The sequence below is a fragment of the Coturnix japonica genome, unplaced genomic scaffold (genome assembly GCF_054131305.1).
Source record: "Coturnix japonica strain WE unplaced genomic scaffold, WE-NBRP24 Scf048, whole genome shotgun sequence".
Classification (NCBI taxonomy): Eukaryota; Metazoa; Chordata; class Aves; order Galliformes; family Phasianidae; genus Coturnix; species Coturnix japonica.
The window spans coordinates 780,795-800,770 of NW_028188951.1; the positions used below are offsets into that span (position 1 = coordinate 780,795).

At 42.9% G+C, this 19,976-nt stretch overlaps 2 protein-coding genes and 1 pseudogene across 14 annotated transcripts in view; 2 read left to right on the forward strand and 1 right to left on the reverse strand.

The window, feature by feature from the left end:
- Window positions 1-1,675, reverse strand: part of HNRNPAB (heterogeneous nuclear ribonucleoprotein A/B) — a 33,856-nt gene extending 32,181 nt beyond the window's left edge. For all 10 annotated transcript variants that reach the window (XM_085532074.1, XM_015875633.3, XM_015875631.3 and 7 more), the window contains exons 1-2: window positions 1,542-1,675; window positions 1,137-1,422 (exon numbers count right to left, since the gene is read on the reverse strand). In XM_085532074.1, the coding sequence (XP_085388200.1) occupies window positions 1,137-1,384 (248 nt within the window). In that variant the 5' untranslated portion in view covers window positions 1,385-1,422; window positions 1,542-1,675. The remainder of the gene's footprint in view (window positions 1-1,136; window positions 1,423-1,541) is intronic.
- LOC146752269 (uncharacterized) lies at window positions 1,566-2,465 on the forward strand (annotated as a pseudogene).
- Window positions 2,466-7,560: 5,095 nt separating this feature from the next.
- NME5 (NME/NM23 family member 5) lies at window positions 7,561-15,351 on the forward strand. 4 transcript variants are annotated; one of them, XM_085532075.1, is made up of 6 exons: window positions 7,561-7,943; window positions 9,112-9,317; window positions 9,654-9,754; window positions 10,743-10,861; window positions 13,513-13,578; window positions 14,189-15,351. In XM_085532075.1, exons 1-6 carry the CDS (start codon window positions 7,815-7,817, stop codon window positions 14,273-14,275), a joined length of 708 nt encoding a protein of 235 aa, XP_085388201.1. In that variant the 5' UTR covers window positions 7,561-7,814; the 3' UTR covers window positions 14,276-15,351. The 4 variants fall into 4 exon arrangements, with proteins under 4 accessions (XP_085388201.1, XP_085388203.1, XP_015731121.1 ...); XM_085532076.1 differs by lacking the exon at window positions 7,561-7,943 and adding an exon at window positions 8,252-8,392; XM_085532077.1 differs by lacking the exon at window positions 13,513-13,578 and having other exon boundaries at window positions 7,561-8,392.
- The last annotated feature ends 4,625 nt before the right edge of the window (window positions 15,352-19,976 follow it).

A 19,976-nucleotide genomic window follows, 5' to 3' on the forward strand; every position in this document is an offset into this window, starting at 1 on the left:
CTTTCTCTTTAGAGATGTTAGTCTACAGGTTTGGCTGCAATTTGTCACATCCTGTGTGATAAATGGGACAATATCACCCACTTTTCAAGGAACCCTGCAGGCTAAGGGTGTAAAAAGAAAATTCACATAGTTTATACATGTGTAGTTCTTAATCTTTCAATGACGTGGAAAAAAATGGTACATCCGGCCGTAGGTTACAGGAAGCTCCTATAACTCTTACTCCTTCCCTTACAAACAGAAACCTATTGCACTGCTGCAGCTTCAGCTCTGTGCAGCCTCAGAGACACGGCCCTGACTCAGGGCCCAGTGACAACAAAGAAGTTCCAGTTAAAGGTCTGAGTAGCCAGGCTCAAAGAAGAGGCTGCACAAACAGGCAGGTAGTTCTCATGCCCAGTGAGTATATTCAAAAAGATAATGAAAGGATCGATTGCGATCATAAATAAATTTAAGTCTTCTTGTGTACAAACGCTGCTACTGAAACACAGCAAAACCCCCGACTACTCCCAGAAAACACTCTTAAGCAATAACAATTCTGACAATGCTGCGAAGATGTAAACCAGAATCACTCGTACTTTTCCATCACACCGCAGATCTTTTATCTCGTGTTGCTTTTCCCTTCCTCCCTCTAAAAATACTTAAGATCGCCACCGTTACCCGTCCCAACCCCGTTATTTCTCACGCCTTACACAAATCGCGCTCGCGTTCGGCCGACAGACGGGTTTCTCTAAGAAGCCCCCAAAGTTCTCAGCCCCGCTCCGTGCAGCGGGCGGCTCCTTCCTTTCTCCCCCGTGCTTTAAAGCGGACGGGGCCGAGGCGCGATGCCGATGGAAATCCCTTCCATTTTACAGCGCGAGCCGGCGAGAGCCCGCGGCCGCCCCTCCCCCAGCCACCACATGGCGCCAACAAAAGGCAGCTCCAGAACAAAGGGAGCGCTGCCGCTCCGGGCCGCCTTCCGCCGCCCGGCCGAGCGCGGTGCCCGGTGCCGCCCGCCGTCCTCCCCCGCGGGGCCCGGAGCCGCTCCGCCCGCCCCTGGGCCGCGCCGAGTCCTGGCGGCCGCGCTCCAACGCGGCACATGGCGCCCAAAGCGGGATGGGGGGAGGTGCGGGGGGTGCGGCCCGCTCCCGCCCGCCGCTTACCCCGCGTCCTCCTCGTTCTTGCTGGCGTTGATCTGGTCTCCTTCGGCCCCGTTCTGGCTGGCGGTCACCCCCGCCGTCCCCGCCGCAGGGCCGGCTCCCGCCGCCGTTCCCGCTGTCGCTGTCGCTGTGGCTCCGCCGGTGTCGGCCTGCTGCTGCTGCTGCTGCTGCTCCCCGGAGCTCTCGGCCGCTTCGTGCCCGTTCTGGGTGGCGCCGGCGGCGGCCGCCAACTGCTGCTCCGCTTCGGACATGGTGCCCCGTCCGCAGAGCCGAGATGGCCGAGAGGCGCCTGCAATAGAGCAGCGGGGCCGCCGGTCAACGAGGCCGCTCCCCCCGCAGGGCTGGGCCGGTCTGATCCGGTCCGCCGCCGCCCCTCCCCCCCGCGTGCCGCCGCCCGCCCCTACTCACTTTAAAAGCCGCTCGCGATAAAATCAATCCGGGCCGGCCGGAATCGGATTAAAATCCCCCCCCGGTGCTCGGGCCGCTCCGCTCCGCACCGACCCACCGCCGCCTCTTCCCCCCGACACACGCACTCTGCGGCCCGAAGCTTTAACGCGTGGCCACCTTTATACCGCCGGAGCCCGGGCCACACGGCAACAAGATGCCTCCCGGTTGGCAGTCGCTCTTTGTCACTCATCGGATTCGGCGGCTCCTATTGGTTCCTCGGCGCTGGGCGGGAGGGACGCGCGGGGTGAGGCGAATGGCGGCCCGCGGGACGGAGCTGTGAGGGAAAGTGTGAGCGGGCTGCGCGCCGCGCGCCTCAGCGCCCGCGGATGGACGCCGCGTTCATTCACAACCGCGTTAATTCACAGCCGCGTCGTCTTCTCGAGGCCCTTCCCCATAACAGACCGGGTCGAAGCCCAGCCCCGGAGCCGTAACGCCCCGCCGCAGCCTCGTAACGGTGCGCTGCCATCCCGTTGAGGCGCGGTTATGGCGGCGCCGCCGCGTTTCCTGCCGCCGCCCCGTGGAGGTGCGGGCCGCGCTGAGTCAGACCCTCCAGGGACACGCGGTTACTCCGTGCTTCCAGCCCTGCTGCTTTTACAACAGAACGGCCGGAGTTTGTTGTTTCTCGGTGGAAACTTGGAGTCTGTGTTACATAACTCAGAGCTGGAGCTGAGCGCGACTGGGCCGGCGTTGTGTTTGCACAAGGATGTATCTACCAACCCTCATTTGTCCGTATCTCATACCATATATCTCATACCATAGCTCATCTGTCCGCAGCAATGGCACAGAGCTCAGCTTTGGGATGGAGAGACAAAGATTGCTGCCATCTCTTTAAAGCAGAATTCAGCCCATTGCTGGTGGTGCACTAAAAGTTATTTATCACTTTTTATAGTGATAAATGTAAACACAATGCAGCGTTCCACCCTCAGATGTGGCCTCTGGCCCAACTTACCTGCGCTGCTGCTACAGGTCAGGAAGTGCATGTGGTGTAATGGAGACACGCAGCGCTATTCACCTTTATTCTGCAAGATATCAAGTCCAGGATCCAGGCTGACCTTCAGCAAACCACTTTTAGACCAACTTCTGTCCTCTGTGAGATTTTAAGTAGCACCTTAGTAAAATCACAACACACTGTGAGATGTTTGGTTTCATAAGCAGCACAATATATATAGAAGGTGAGCGCAAAATAAAATCAATGTAGCACATTCAGATTGAGAAGCTTTTAACGTAAAAACAGCTTTAATCTATAAACCAGATTTCTTAAGAGGAATAGAAAAATAAATATTATACTTAGTATAAGATCATATGACAAACAGTCCCCAGCCACACCCAGGAATTTGAAGCCACTCTTTTGCTTTGCTGCTTGTGGTACTTGACATGAGAGCCATGTTAACTGGTCCAGGCTGAGCATTCTGCTTTGATTCCCACACACAGCAAAACTCCTTCCTGTTTCTTACTGGAATTCTACCAGGTTTTCTTACAGTTTCTCAAGTTTAAATTCTTGAGCATAACAACTATTTGCTTCCTCATTTTTTTTACCCTCATACCCTGTTTTTCTGCTCACAAATTGAAAAGTATTAAATCTACCTGAAAATAGATGATCTAAATGAGCAACTATGGGCAAGCACCACAAGTTTATGAATCTGAATGTTACTTGAGGTCAAAGAACATCTAACTAGCAGGCCTGAAAATTGTGATAACGTAGAACAGGTTGTGTATCCCTTTTCTAATATAGATACTTATCTTTACAAGGCTGTGGTTTTTAAAGTTTTTACCAGTACTAAATTTTAAGTATAATTAGAAACAAAGATTTTTGTTGTTATTGTAAGATGTTATTTCCCTAATCTGTACCATCTCAGGGAAACTTACCCCAAATCCAGCAAGAGATCTTCTGTTAGCTTCTTTTAGGCCAGCCTTGGCTTAGATTGTAATCAGATCTGAACCCAAAGCTGCCATCACCTGTATGTGTTAAGTTATACAGAGCCACCAGCTTGCTTCAATTAGAAATTATCCTGCATTTGCTTAAGTCACTTAGGCTGAACTGATATCTGCAGCTGGACTTAAATGGGGGGTGGGGGGGTTGGATGAAAAGTTAAGTACTGCCAAGCTTCATTAACTACTTTCTTTCTTGGATGGCTTTATATTTAAGGCAGATGGATGGAGAAGTGTATTCTGAAGTTACAAGTTTATAGACCAGCAGCAGGAGTAGATCAAAATGGGTGGCTGTTTATAGAAGTAAGTCTGTTGTCTAAGCTTAGGTTCAGATGAAGGATATAATCTTTTGAGATCTGTTTTCTTCTGGTCAGGCCCATCTCCATCTCTCAGCTTGGCCATTCCAAGCAGCAGTTTCCAGCTATTATGTCTATTTGATGCTGCATAGAAATAAGGTAGAGATATATATCTAAGGAAGTAAAAGGTAAATGTCTAGTATCTGTATATGTGCTGTGCCCATGCACAGATGAGTAGAAGCTTTATAGGAAACAGTGAGTCTATGCCAGCCTCTAGAGGTATTCAACATGAATGCATCCTGAGCAGAACTGTGGAACTGAGCAGGAGAGGCTATTTTAAAATGGCTCAGTAGAATTCAATTGCTTCAGATGATTTACATTGTAGGGGCTATTCTTTGTGGAACAAAAGGTAAAGAGAACTTGATCAGTATGTGTATGGGCTTACAACTGAAAGCCAGAAGTTGTGTGTGGAGTAGAAAATACTTGATGTGGGAAAGACATGGAGAACTGACATCAAAAGATGGTCTACAAAATACAAAGAACTGACATCAAAAGATGGTCTACAAAATACAATACTTCTGCAGAAATTCTGAAAGGAAGGGAATGGTTTAAATATTGTGATCAGAGAAAAAGGTATCAGCAGTAACTGAGGTGAGGAGAAGCAGCTTGTGCAGGATCCCCAGCCTCTGTAACTCACAGAAGTAACAGCAGTTTGGACCAATCTGAATGTAAAACTCCCATTCCAGGCTGTGAAGTTCCACCTACTCCTTTGTGCAGTTAAATGTAAAATAACTCAGCTGAAAAGTGGTTGGTTTTCAGCCAAATCATTTATCTAGCACACACTCGTTACATGACAGTAAATTGCAATGGAAACACCTTAAGTTTGAAAGGAGGCAGTAATATGAGGCAATCGTATCTGTATTTGTCAATTAGGACAATGAGCTATGAGTTAGGAGGGAAGGGAGGAGAGAAATTATATCAGAGTTCACTGGTGTTCTTGCAGACATGGAAAGAAACACAAGGGAAGCTGTTGCTGTCGGGCTGTGGAAACAGCAGTAGGTGAAAATAATTGCAAAAGCCAAGGTAAGAGGAAAGCTAAACGTGCTAAAAATGACTGGAGACAGAAGAGTTTGGTTTAAGATTTGTTGAGAAGCTTTTAGATGAGTAGAGGAAGCAAAACTGTGTTTGAAGTGACTTTAGGGTGCAGCCAGACAGGAGATGTGGTTGGAAGACTTATAAACATGAGATGTGAAGAGGCACTTCTATGGAGGGGTTATATTAAATTAACCGATTGATTACAAGGGGCTGAAGTGCATCTGTGCAGGTGCTGGGGGGTCAGGGAGAGTGTGTGGCAAAAGCTGTGAACATATGAAAGAGTGGGCATGAGGATCAGGAAATAAAATAGAAGAAGGTGGTCAGCAGAGCATGCTGTATTGTTATTACTTAGAGGCTTGTAGAAATAAGATCTTTAAAGAAAGTAGTGAGGTAGCAAATACATGAAAGCAGAAATGAAGGCTTGAATTGTGTTAGTCAGAAGCAATATAAAGTTAGCTCGGATTACAGGCGTGTAGACAAGCTGCAGCAGAGTCGTTAGCCGTAAGAAATGGAGCAGGGAACGGGCTCACAGGAGCGGAAGTTTGCTTGGTCACAGGATTTCCGTCCGAGACACTTTGCACTGCAAAAGCAAGCACGGCTGCAGCACGTTCTGGAGGTGGGCTGGCACTGCGTGTGGGTATCCCAGCCTTCATCGTAGGAGACAGAAGCAAATAGAAATGATGTCAGTGGTGGACAGAAGTTGTTTGTGTGGCAAATGAATAGCCAGTCAATGATTACTATTATTTTTTTGGAGTTCAAAGTTTGAAAACAGTATCTTTTCCTTAAGAACTGGTTTCTTTGCTACTAGAATGCATCTGCAGCCACAATCTTGTTATTATAGTGTTATTATATTCCATGCCAGCCCAAAATAAGACAACCAAGGCTTGTTAAACTGCTTAACAGGTCAGATACAGCAGCAGAGCTGTGCCCGGAGAAGTATTCAGGACTTGTAATGGTTTGTTGCATTGTAATTAAAAATTCAGGTTTTGTTTGTTTCTTTTCTTAGTTCTTAATAACATCCCTGGGCTACAGAAGTTAGAGAGGACGCTTCAAACCAGCCTTTTAGTCATTAGAAGTAGCTTTTCAAGCGCTACAAAGATACCATGCGTACAATAACAGTATCAACACGGGGTTAAAAGGTCGGGTCTATGGAATCCAAGGATTTAGAAGAAACCTTTGAGATACTCTTAGCGTGTAAAGCTACTTCTTTGTTAGGGAACACACGATGTTATTTTCTCTTAATGCGCGGGGTCCCTTTAAATGTGCAACTCTGCATTATTAAACGGTCGTGGGAAGTGTAGCAGGAGGAAACCCCGGGTAATTGGCTGCAGCTTCAGATGCAGCAGCTCGCTCATTGGAGAGCAGAGGATTCTCTGAGTTGCTAAAATTAGATGATCTCCGCCCTCCAGAAATGCTTCTGGAAACAGCAAGGAGGAGAAATTGTGACACAGAAGGATGGGGAGTGCACGGGACGCTGCTCGTGGGGAGGCTGCAGCAGACAAGGATGCACGGACAGATATTGATGCATTTTTTTTCCCTATCTTTTTTAACTGAGAGCAAAATGTACCCAACTAAAGGAACTGCGAGAGATTAAAGTCAGCAGTATTCTGTGAGGATATTAAATTCAACGTTTTTTAAGTAATAATCTGAAATATTCACTGGGGCTGAGGGAGGCTTTTGAGCTGCTAAGCCTGGGGTCAGCCTGTCAGCCTTGTAGGCGTTTGGTTTGCAAAGAGAATTAACCCTGAACTAAAAGGAAAAATAGATGAACTCCCAGATCTTTCTAGGAATTTATTTCTCACAAAACACGTCTTTCCCTTATCTGTGAGCAGTTGCTGCATTTACAGTATCTCCAAATCGACTGCTGGTTGAGCTCTCTCTGTTTAAGAAGCCGACATGAGTGCTTGTCTCTTGGTCCATCTCACCCCAAGGGCTCAAATGGAACATTAATTCCAGCTGGATGTGACAAACAGATGTCACCCGGGATCCCATCGCTGCTGGCAAACACACAGCAGTGGAAGAGGCCTGAATGTGAGGAGTCCATGGGCTGGTGCTGGTGTTATCGCAGCCACCGGGCTGTGCTGAGCCGATAGCAGCTGGCAGGCCTCAGCGGGGCGGCGGGCTGCTTGTTTCTGTGTTAAAACCGGGTAACACCGGGGACAAAATGCCTTTCAATCCAAAGTGCTGAGAAACTGTGTTCTAGAGTTGGGAATTGAGGTCAGCGCCCGCTCTGTTGTGAGCTGCGGGTTCGACGGGAAATAAACAGGAGGTGCCATGCGTGCTGCCGCCACACGGCGAGATTTAAAGAACCTGCAGGGGGCTTCGGCAATGAAAAGTTTATTTCTGTTCCAAAACACCGGTTCTACAGCGTAACCTCTGTTCATGAGCGTCAGCTGTGAGATGCTGCTTTCAGCGTGGAGTAAAACCGACAGAAAGCTGTGTCACAACGCATCAGATCCCCAAAACCTCCTGCACAAGCTGATCTACTCCCTTCCTTGTTTTCTTATCACACCTAGAGCTCAGGAAAGAGGCAAACGAGGTCCGGAAAGCGCGGCTGCTGAGGGTGCGGCCTCCCCCCTTCTCAGGCAGCGCCGCTCCCCGCCGCCATTTCTGCTCCACCCCCGCACACGCACGCAGCCGCCCGCCGCCAGGGCACGGCCGCCATCTTGTGGCCAATGGCAGCTGCCCGCATTGCCCTGCCGGCACTTGGCAACGGGGCGGGCACGGAGGAGCCGTTGGTGACCGGGAGCTTTCCGTGTGTGTTTGCGTGTCTTCAGAGACTCACGGGCACGGAGGCCAAAACCCAGGGAGAACCGTGTCTCAGGAAACCATCCCACGTTACTTCCACTATTCGGAGATAAGCGTTGTCATCAACTGCTGTCGTTGCAGGGCAAAGAAGTTCTAATGCAGAAAGATGGAGAGGCTCATGCCAGAACCTCAGATTTTTGTGGAAAAAACACTGGCTCTCATCAAACCTGATGTTGTAGATAAGGAGGAAGAGATAGAGGATCTCATCCTCAGATCCGGATTCCTGATTGTTCAGGTAAAAAGCTGCGTTCCTGAGATAACAGCTGCAGTTGGTGGGTCACGTCAATGGTCTTCTTAACTTTCAGCAGTCAGTTCAGTAATTAAAAGCTTCTGTTGCCCAAAAATCGGTTTATATTTTTAACGTCATCAACCACAACTCCCAGATTCCTCGAGGATACATTTTGTTGGTGTGTGACATGGAAGAGAACCCACCAGACTTCGCTGACAGAAGAAACCCCATACTTCCTTCATGAACTGGGTTCATTAACAAATGAATTCAAAAACAAAAAGCCTTCCTCCATGTCCCCCCGTGGGGTTGGGTTGGTCGCTGGGTGCCGCTGTCGTCCTCATCGTGTTTGCTTTCTTCTCTTCCTCCTCCTCCCCCTCCTCGTAGTGTGGAGGCAGCACCTTCGGCACTGAACTTTGAGGGCACTGGCTGAGCAGCAACCAGGCTTCTAGATACAAGTATTACATGTATATGCTTCCCTAAAACTGTCATCTTTCGTAAATGCCTTGAAAAGTTTGAAAAGAGTTTGAAAAGAACTTGTTCTTTTTTAATTTCTTCCTCTACATTTCTGTTTGTTTTAAGTATAGGAAATTCATCAGAAGATTAGAGTTGTGTGTGTGCGTGTGTGTGTTTTGTTTTCTTTCTTAATGAGAAGAGCTTTACAGTCATTAACTTTTGACATTGAGGCTGATAGGAATCTGAATGCTCAGCACTCTGTATCACATTAGAGCAGGCTCAAAGAAAGGAGTTTTTAATAAGTTAATTTCTCTCCAGGCTGCCCCGTGCCCTCTGCTGGATAACCTGTTACACCTGGCCTAATTCTGGCTACCTGCAGGCAGGATAGCTATAGTGAAAATCCGAAAGCACCGAATGAAAGAAAGAACAATTGTATAATTAATGCTGCGGGCATTAATTATAACACAGAAACCTCTTGGTTGGTTGCTTCTTTGTTTTGTTTTCTTTTCATTGTTTGTTGTTTCTGTTGTTGTTGTTGCTTTGTATCTCAAGGGGGACCAAATCTGAGAGAATCAGACTAAGCTGGGAAGTTACCCTGTACCTCTTCAGCTTGCACTTGAAAATGTGACTGCCCCCAAAGAACAGTGTGGTACCTGAGGTAGCAAACCAGCTCTATTTAGTAAACTTTTTTTATTTCTCTTCTCTTTTACGCTTTTCTTAGAAACGGAAGCTCCAGCTGAGCCCAGAGCAATGTAGCATCTTTTATGCAGACCAGTATGGAAAAATGTTTTTTCCTAATTTAGCAGCCTATATGAGCTCTGGACCTTCACTTGCTATGGTTCTTGCCAGACATCGGGCAGTCTCATACTGGAAGGAATTGCTTGGACCATCAAACAGCATAAAAGCCAGGCTGACTCACCCTCACAGGTAAGCCTGGTTTTGGTGAAGTCAGAAGGATTCTGTTCTCTTAAATAAAAGGGAGATCAGTATTTCTCCCGCCTTCTTCTGCTCTCTCTCTTTCAGACGAGATAAGGATTTTTAATATTATCTCTAGATTATGCATAGCATAAGTTTTCACCTTTGCATATGTAAAGTTCACTCATTTTACAGAGAACACTGAATGAATATGTAAATGCAAATTTTCATCTCCTACTTAATTTGTTTAAAAACAAATTATTTAGGCTATGTGTATTGCTTTCATACTGTAGACACTTCAGAGGTATTTGCAGTTGCCCATTGAGCAGGTCTTTCTCTTGCTTTTAGTTTAAGAGCAATCTATGGGACTGATGATCTGAGGAATGGACTTCATGGCAGTTTCAGCATTCCCTTGGCAGAAAGAGAAATTCGATTCATGTTTCCAGAAGGTAAAATGATGCTAAAAATTTACTGCCAGCCTTTAGGAGGATAGAATCCCTCTCTCTTATTAATTGTCTCTGTCCAGATTCTAGATATAAGTTAATTCAGAAGGGCTTGGGCTTGTTTGCTTTGTGCAAATGTGTATTTATTTATGTTGATATTTTTTCCTGCAAAAAGCATACCAGTTTCTATTGGAAGAGTCGTTATAGTTACAGTGACTGCTTCTACTTTTCAAACTCCGTAGTTTGGGAATTGGAGCAGATAAAACTGCAAATAAATCTGGAAGCTATTGTAACCTAGCACATTTTTCAGGCAGTGATCAGACCAGGGACTCCTATTGGCTTGAGAAGATTGTCCCTCTTGGGCTCAGAATGAGCAATGTCTGTTCAACAGCAATGTCTGTTCAACAGCAACTGTTCACTCACATGATAGTGCTATTCCTAAGGTAAATGCTAGAGAAATGGATCGTAGTACCTGGAAAACTGGGAGATGGTCTCTTGTTTATAAGGTAACATTGGAATTATGATTTTAGTCTTTGACAGAAAGAGGGGAAATGAGTAGAAAAGCTTGTTGTGTTTCCAATAGGCCTTACCTCAGGTAAGCCATCACATTTGCTAGCAAAGCTGGATTTAACATGAGATATTTAAGGCTTCCAGAAACCAGAGCCAAGCTGCAGGAAGGAAATAATAAACATAAGGTATTTTCTTTCTCTCCTACCTCCTAATGAATCTTCAAAGATATAGATGTTTCTCCAAATGGTCTGAGTTTCTATCCTTTCAAAATTGGCTACAATTAGAAAGATTACCTCAGTGGCATTGTAAAGGAATTTAAATGGTGTCTTTGCAGTTTGTTGTGTGAAAATCTTAATAAATTATTACTATATTATTAACTTACATGATACACCATTTACCTTAATATTATTATAAACAACCTATGAAAGATGGCCTTCCTTGATCACTCAAGTTGCTTTCCAACCCCTGTGTTTACTCTTTACAGCAATCTCAGAGCCAATTCCAGCTGGACAAAGAGTTAGAGATTACTTGAATCTTCATGTATATCCTACATTACTAGCTGGACTCACTGCACTTTGTAAAGAGAAGCCAGCAGATCCAATGGTATGGTATATCAGCACTGTGTTGTATGCTTTGTGATATGTTTGACATTAATATTCACGTTCCCTGTATATACATAAGCTACTCTTTTGCAAAAGAGCTGTGTTGTGCTCTGCTGTTTTAGTTAACTGCTAATGAGGTAGTCACATAGTGTTTGCCTTTCAAGAAGTTGATTTGTTTGTTAACTGCTGAGATGAGGGCCAAGGCTATATGTAATCCTCTTTGATTAAATGGTTGTTTTAGGTGACAACTATAGAACTATTGCCTACACATAGTTGTTACAGATGTCTAGAAAAGCAAGTAAGTGCTATCATATGATGCCAAGAGGAAGCTTTTACTTTAATATTTCTAAGGTGTATGGGAAATTGGTAATCACAGCCTGAACCTCTGATTAATCAGCTGAGGCAAGTGTGGGGTCAGCTGTGGGAGCACAGGTGAGAGTAATGGAGCTGTGCTCCTGGAAGGGATGGAGCCTGACTCCACCTCCTCTAGACCTCATTTAATGGCTGACCACCACTAAGGCAGCATCTCTTGGGGATTGCTCTTTGCTGGAGAGTGCCTTAGTGGTTCCCAGCAGAACAAAGGCTTCCATATGGATGAGTTTTTCCTGTAAATAACCTTTTGGGTATTTACCACCATCTTTTCATTATTGTCATTGTACACTAAGGTAAGTTTGAGATAAAATAGCTCTCATAACAGATTCTTGGTAAGCTTACTTAGATGCTAATCACACAGGTAGTAGTTACATGCTTGAGTAAAACACTTTAGAGTTCTTAGCAAGGCTGTCTTTACTTCATCATTATGTTTAATTTAATAATATTAACATAATCTTTCTTTAGGCTGAGCAATTATTTTGACTGTATGGCATTGATAACAGTTACACGGGCTGCCCCCACTGTTCACCAGGAAAACTAATTATGATTCTTCTGAGAAAAACCCATCTTGAGTGATCAATCTGGCTTATAGAAAAGTATGTCATCTTAACCCTCTATATATTAAATTGGTACATCTTGCCCTCTTCTAAAGGAGATACCAAGGTTCTCTTTTAACAAAAGATTTCACATGAATTGCAGCTCTTAGTGAGGGGGAATAAAAGATTTTATTGGATTTTTCCTTTCAGCACCTAAATAGAATTAGTTTTCATTCCTCTGGAAAAATTTGGTATTTTTTTTTACTTGCACTATTATTACAATTTAAGTAGTTCACACAAGTATGTATTTAGGAATGCAGACAATCAATCAGTGCGATGACTGACTGGGAGTTGTGCTGCGTTCTACGTTATTAGCAAACTTTTAATCCACATTGTGTTTTCCCATAAGAGACACTGCAGAGGAAAAAGAAAAATACCTTAAGAACAGTCTGTGGTGTTTCTGTGACCTGTGTCAGATTAAATGTACTGTAATTGCTCCAGCTTTACAGTCCATTCACTTTGTCTGTACGTCAGACACTGTTACCTCTGAAATCTAAGAAACTGAGATACAGTGTCCCTGCAGCAGTCACTTCATCCATCCCTTTGCCCTGAGGCCAAACCAATTATAGGTAACCATTCCCAGCTAAAGGTTTGTCTGGCCTGTTCTTCAGTGCTCCTAATGATGGAGATTCTCATTCATTCGTCATTCTACTGTGTCCTGAGGCAATCTATTTCAGTGCTTAGATATATACAATTGAAAACCTTTCACTGAAACTTACTAAGTCCCCTGTGCTCCAGTTCTAAACTCATGACATTTTTTGTTTTCAGTATCCCCAGAGGACATGGAAGACAGTGTAACATCTCCTTTCTTTTGCAGCAACCTATTGCATGTTTGAACGCTGTCACTCTCTCTCTCTCTCTTTTTTTCCCAGTCATTTCTTCACTGTAATCAAAACGTATTTTTTTCTTTCCTCTATCTTAACTTGTAGGTCACGTTTCCCTAAATCATTTTGTTTCTTTGTTTCCAATTAACCTCAGCGCTCTGAGAGCATTTTTTTGGCCTGTTATGCAATTATAAATAGTAACTTCACCTAGACCATTTTCCTCTTCCTTGCCCATGAGAAAGTTATCTGCCTACAGAAACATATTAACTCTTTCTTCCACGTTCTTAATGTCTGCAACCTTGTTGCAAAAGGAAAATAAGCTTGATTTGAGAAACATGTGTTGGATATAGCTTTTCAACTTGATCCTGCCCGGTGATTCACAGGGAAGCTGCTGGAGCATTTCCTTCTACTACGTTCACATATTTAGATATTGTTCTCCCATGAACTGAACTTGGGGTAATTTTAACCTTTTGTTTGTTTCTCATGCATTCTTCAGAAATGAAAAAACAACGTCAGTCACTCATAAATAGTTGGTAGCAGCACTGAGGTTGTCTCAGCCAATTTCCTGAAGTAACATAGAGTGAACTGCATCAGAGTCAAACCATTTTTTTTGTAACTCTCTCAGTCTTTTTAAGGGCTGCCACGTATGTTGGTATGGCTTCCTTGTTTCTTATTTTTCTTCTTAATTTGTCCTGAATTCTCACTGCTGCCATTGCTGACTAACCTGTGAGGGCTGTCATAGCCCCCCTCCTGTTGTCTCATGTTCTTTAAAACCTTTCTCTTTTATTATATCTGGTAATAAGAGGAGAGTAATGTTTATCTTACTGATCTACTATTCTATCAACTCTTTCACTTGACAGTGTGGCTGTAAAGTTCATTTCATTCCAGGAACAAATCACCAACAGCTCTGCGAAATAAAAAATGAGGTGTTAAATCTTCTCTTTTACACATAAATAAATTGAAGCAAAGGGGTTGATTTGCCCAAGGTCAAGACTTTGGAAGATGAAGTTAGACATTCCTTACATTCTCACGTTAGTGCAATTGCTAGAAAAATTACAGGAGCAATTTCAGAAAGTGACTGTGTTTAATTTTTAATTTGTAGGCATTATGGAGTGATTTCAGTGCAGAAGGCTGTGGCATTTTTAATAAATCATTACTAGATGAATTAAATTTAATATTTGCTAGGAGTGGAGTTTCATTAAATGCTTTTGTGCATGTAACACATCTTAATTTCAAAACCCATTCTGATAATTTAAAGTATGGCCAAAATATTCCTATGCACAATGATAGACATTGCCAGGAACAAGTCATCTTCTAAACATAGAGTTATATGAAAGCAATTTAAGTGGTGAAGATTCAAAAGAACATCTAGAAAAATCAGGCTTTTTTTTCTTCTTTCTTGGAGGGTCTTTTTGTAGGTATGTGTGTTAGAGGCTTCAAAATGCTTTAGATAGCTTTCTTTACACTTTATAGAGGAAATAAACAAACAAGAAAACACCCACAGAAGGTGTTGAATTTGTTGTTGTTGTTACACAGATATGGCTCGCTGACTGGCTGATCGAACACAACCCTAACAAACCCAGGTTACGACATCACGTCACTGCAGAAGAACACCAGGAGTAAGATCTCAGTGGAAATCTGCTCAAGCATTCCAAGTTAGAGATGGATATCATCATTTCATTGTATCCCTTGGCAATTAATATTATTTGAAGTAAATGTTATTCTCGTAACTATTCTCATGTCTTTATGGAATCCGTGCTCTTTAACAGGATTTAACAGCAGTAGTAACTTTTCTATTGAATTAGAGAGTGTAGACTTACGTGATAAATGCACTGTGTCAGGTGATTAGAAAAGGATGAAATGATCTTCAGGTGTTACCTGGACAACTGTTTTCTCTATCTTGGTTTGTCTGTCTGGGGAAAATAAAATCATTGAGACAATCTCAGATTGTATTGCTGTTTACATTTGAAATTCACTGTGTTTTATTTAACAGTTTCAAGGGGATGGGCAAGGGACTATGCTGTTCAGCAGGCAATGGTTAATCCTGTACTCTATGTCTAAAGTAATTGGATTGGACTGGGGGAGGGTAGGAGACTTCTTTGTATTTGTTTCCTTAACTTCAAACTTTTTATCTTGTGGTTTTCCTGGGTTGCGTGGAGAAAGCATTGGTCTCACAGCTCTGAAACTTGAGTAGACTTGACTCATACTAAAACAAACTCATAGCTTGTTTTACAACAAACCTTACTTCTCAAACTTGAGTAATTAGCAGCAACTTATGTCACTTGTCTGTAACATTAAACTTCTAGGCTAATTGTGTATCTTCTAAGAGAATTAATCCGTACTTGCCACTTCAGGTAACCAATCTCTACAAAAACAAAACAAAAAACCACAACAGCTGAACACTCAGATATAAATTAAAAATAACAAGGTCATTAGAAACACAGCACAGATCTCTCTATAACTAATTTCTTTTCCCTGTAATTATTGTTCCCTACAAGTGTTTGATTGCTGCAATTATAGGTCAGTTGTGCTTTGTGGTTTCCTGTTAGCCAGACCAAAGCATTTCTAGTTTGAATATGCCAGAAGCTAAAAACCAATGTATTCACAATGCATGCTCCTTCATTTTTGTTAGTTACTGTGGTGTTTGCTTGCTTACTTAGATGTGTTATAGTTTGACAATAAACATCTCACTGATGTTACTGTTGGAGCTCTCAGTTTGTCTCTTGCCCCAGGACTCTGTAGAAGATGTGTAGCTGCTGCAGGGAGTGTGTGTCCCCTGGTATTCCGGATGTGTATGAGGAACGGCAAAACTAGCTGAAGTTGCAGATGTTACTTTAGTAACCATGCAGTATAATGTATCAGTCATTCAAGTGTGTATCTGTTACAGATTTTCTCTAGTATTCCCTTCACCGTCTCTGTACACCCGGGAGGAGCATTGACCTGGTAAACCTCACAGCTGAGGAAGCTGCATCAGTGGATGTGGGCAGGACAGTCCTACCCACAGGACAGGCAGCGTAACGGCCTGGTCTCCTGGGGGAGCTGTGACACCGTAGGAGAGGCTGCTTGAGGAAGTGCTCACATTTCAATTGAGCTTTAAGTTTCTGTTTGGCACAGTGTTACAGGCTTGGCCAGCATTGTAATTCCACATCAGAGAAAGCATAGTTCTGAGGGGGAAAAAAAGCCATGAATTGAAAGATGTTTTATCATCTGGTGTTTGCAAGACAAGCTGCTCTCTGGTAATTGGTGACGTCTCTTCTCTCCATTTAATCCAAGTAGTTACCTAGCCTATTGCCTATTGAGTTTTATTGGGTATTTTAACTTTGAGGGAGTTAATTTTAGTTGTACTGCTAGAGTGCTGGGATAGAGCCATGTCCATAAAACCAGCAGCTCAATCTTTTTCTCATAATTCTGTTGTTTGTTAGTTTGCTTGTTCTTTTTAACAGCCTTCCTCTTGGAAATTTGCTGATCATATGCTCATTATAGCCTGACTTGGAAGTTATTCCTGAAACTATACAGGCTGAGCTACTGTGAAGTGTATGATTGTTTAGACTTCTCGTCTCAGAAGAGATTTTTTTTTTAACCTTTAAGAATTGTCCAGTTATACTGCCAGGAAACCTGAATATACTTTAAATATGGCACAAGCCTCAATCAAAACCCATTCCACTTTGCCTACATAAGTCTGAGCATTCCAGCATGCCAAACTTCAGAAATGAGTCACTGCTTGGCACTTAGGACTTTCATTCAACAATTTGAGGCAAAAAGTGTTACATGGAGACTTGCAAATCCTCATTTATTTACTTATTTTTATTTATAAACAAATTTTCTTTTCTTTCTCTGAAGTTTTTAATGTTTGCTGTTTTTGAAACAACAGTGATCTAAGCAAAATTCATAGACCGGTGATAAACTTTCTGATGTTTCTCCCATGGCATTGTATGAAGGGAAGGAATGAGTCAAACTTGCAGTTCTTTTCAGTGCCATATTAGAAAAGCAGATTCTACTTAAGGCCATAGTTAGTATTAATTTGTGAAGCCAGAGCACTCAGATCACAATAGTTCATGCAATCTTGGGCAGTAAGTGTTGGTCCTTTTTGTCCCTAACCAGCAACAGTGCACCCTCTGCAAATAACATGGAGAAAATACCCTTTCTGTGAAATGGAAAATCCTGGTATCTTTTGGATGGCCCACTGCTAGAGCAGCTACGCATAGCAAGAAAACTTCTGTCCCCCAGACAAACTCCTCTGGGTGGTGAGGGTGTCAGCAGCATGACTGATATACTGAGCCTCCTCGGGAGGATGCCTGTCAAATAAATTCTTGTTATGCTGCCTCCTGCCAGGTGATCACAGAGATCTGCCAGAAGCTCAGGGGAGAGCCGGTTGTTGGTCTTCTGAGCCAGAAAGGAGGCATTGTTGTAAGATGAAGCAGCCTGCGGGAGAGGACAGCAGCTTGCAGACAAGTGGGTGAATGATACTTCCTTAATGATAACACAGAGAGATTTAAAATGATCTTTGCTTTATTGCTTGTGAGTGCTTTATGGCTGAGGGAGGTGATGCATTCATACACAAGACTTTCATGTAGTTCCTTGTATACTTATATTTGTCTTGTATGGGCAGTAAATTTTCTCCCCTGAAAAAATCAGGCTGAATCTTTGGGTTGTGATGGATTTTGGGTTAACACACTCTTGTGTAGTTTGAGTAAAATTAAAAAAGACTATGCTACCAACTTCTTTCTTTAAAAGGCTTTTAATCTGGGATCTCTGGGTCAGATAGGGTGGATCTTGTGTATTACTAGAGGGAGAAATTGTTAAAGGCAGTTAAATGCAGTCAGCTGGCCCCAAACACATAGACAATAACATATATACTCATCCTTGATTCCAGGGAGCTTTTATGTGCAGGATCTTGGTTTGGCTCTAAAGTCTCTTGATTTTGATAAACAACTGTGCAAAGCACTCTTTTTTCTTTATGACTTATTTATAGTCAGTGCCTAAGCTCTCATTTCCTTGCAAAGAGGCAGTTGTTATTTGTTATGTTTCTAGAATCGGCACTGATTATCAGGATAGGAAATTCTGCACTTCCAAAAGCAGCATCTTACTGCTGTGCTGGCTATCGGCTCTTATCTCTTTTCGGTGTTGTAAATGTTCTTTCCTACTGGGTGGTATTCCTGCTGCAGTGTGAATGACTGCAATGTTTTGTATGCATTTGGTTTTGTGTCATCCTCATTTCTCTACGTGAGAAAATTCCCAGGAGTATTTAGCGTACGCGTGTGGATAAATCTCCTGCATGCCCCATAAAGTAGTTTACTGTGGGCCACTATAAAGCAGTCATTATGGGGTGATGTTTAAACTTCTGAGATTAACACAGCCTCTCAATTGCACTTACTTATTTTTATAGTGTAATTTAGCAGCTGAACCATGAGAAGTTATGGCATAGCAAGGACTCCTTAAAAACATGAATCCCAACTGTTCTTTTGGTTCCTTTGTGGTGTATTCAGAACAATTCTAGTATTTTGGTTTAAAAAGAAAAAACAAAAGAAAAATAAGAAGAAAGACAGATTGCTGCTCAGTTGTTATGTGTTATGCATGTCTGAAATGCAGTCAGATGCTGGTGTGGCACATCCTGTGCTACAACTGAAAGCAAAGTGCTTGAGCCTGATTTCTTTGCAGTGAGACATGGGCGATAGTGTTCCCTGTGTGCAGAACACTCCATCGCAGGCCATTTTGCAAAGGGAAATTTGCAATGGTGTTTTTGCCCGGATGAGGGAAGTTTGATCGGGCCTCTTTGAAAACCAGATGCTTTTAATGTGGTCACCACAAATGTAGATAGCTGTGAGATCATCCTCTGCTAACTTACCACTTCCATCAGAACTATGCCATGGGAATATTTCAGAATACATTATTGTTATTTTTTTTCTTCTGAGGTCTTCCATGTAAATAAACTGAATTGACCAACAAAGTTTTGACCATGACTGTCTTTGTTTTGCAAAGTTCTCTTGTAAACAGGCACCACGCTGGGCTTCCCTGAATAGCACCGTCACTGCAATTGAAAGGGAGCAACAAAGGCATAGGAAATGAAATGTCCATTCAATTTCCTATTCATGTAAATGATAGTTTATCATACTGATTACTAGGTTCATGTGGTTAGGTTCTGTGATAACTCTTAAGCCTTTTATTGCCTTTTTAATGAACTGCAATACAACGTTGCCTCACCTGAATGCTGACCTGGTATCGAGGCATTCTCCAAACTCAGTGTTACATTGGCTATTAACTCATCGTTATATACAGAGAAGAATGTCTCCTACCACAGCGTGCAGCTGTGATGCAGCTTTACTAGTTAGTGACAAAGTTCTTCCTTTACACTACATGGCATCCCTGGAAAGAAATTTCTAAGTAATTTCTAAATGTATTTTTAATGATTATACCTGATTTCTTGATAACAGTTCTCACCGGATGACAGAATGCTGTACAAAGGAACCAGTGGGGCACAGATGGTACAAGTGTGAAGGTCATGTACAGAGAATTCAAATGGGCCCCCTTAGGTCATGCTTTGAAGCAGTAGTGGAATCAATAAAATCCATCACTCTCTTTTGTTCCAGTTTTGTGTCTTACAAATGAAAGAATACAAGTCAAAACTAATGGATTTATAATCTGGGCTTGTCCACCAGACTTCTGTCTGCCTAGTGGCTCAATTCTCCCATCTGACTCGACAAAAATTCACATTATCATCCAATACACCTGATGGTTTGAGGGGTCGAACAGTCCATCTCTTAGAGCATGATTGCTTGTGCACCTATTGCTTGCACTAGTTTTTGGAGTGGAAATATGAGTAAATTGCACAAGCAGATGGTTACCGCAGTGACACTGCTGTGGTGTGCGCGATTAAGTATCTACTGCTATGTGGAAGTGGGGAGTTAATATCTGGGATCTCAAGGTTTGCCCATTGTTTGGGGCTGGAATCATTTGGCACGTCATATTTTGAAATGTTTTCTCATAGGCACTGATCATTACCTGTATATTTATAGAGAATCTGTGTGTGGTTGTGTGTTTTAATGAAGAAAGTGGCTATTGCTACAGTAATATCTGAAGATTAATCTGTTAATGAATTCTCATCTTCCTAAGTTTGAAACAGCAGCTGGTTTTCTCCAGTCCAGTCAATGCTTAGTTTAAAAAAATAACATGTATTACAGAGTAGCCTAAAAGAATGAATTCATCTAACATCTCATAAGAACATCTGGTGGTGAAGAGAAAGGTGGTATTTTAGCATGTCTTCTTGTAAGGCAGTGCAGTAACAAATGCATGTAAATTCAGTCTAGTGGGAATAATCTGAAACCAA

What these genes read in the sequence shown, in the direction of transcription:
- NME5 (XM_085532075.1), top strand. Translation starts at nt 7,815, where the DNA reads ATGGAGAGGCTCATGCCAGAACCTCAGATTTTTGTGGAAAAAACACTG. An exon ending in CCGGATTCCTGATTGTTCAG is followed by an intron (nt 7,944 to 9,111) that starts GTAAAAAGCTGC and finishes CGCTTTTCTTAG; the next exon opens with AAACGGAAGCTCCAGCTGAG. An exon ending in TCTGCGAAATAAAAAATGAG is followed by an intron (nt 13,579 to 14,188) that starts GTGTTAAATCTT and finishes GTTGTTACACAG; the next exon opens with ATATGGCTCGCTGACTGGCT.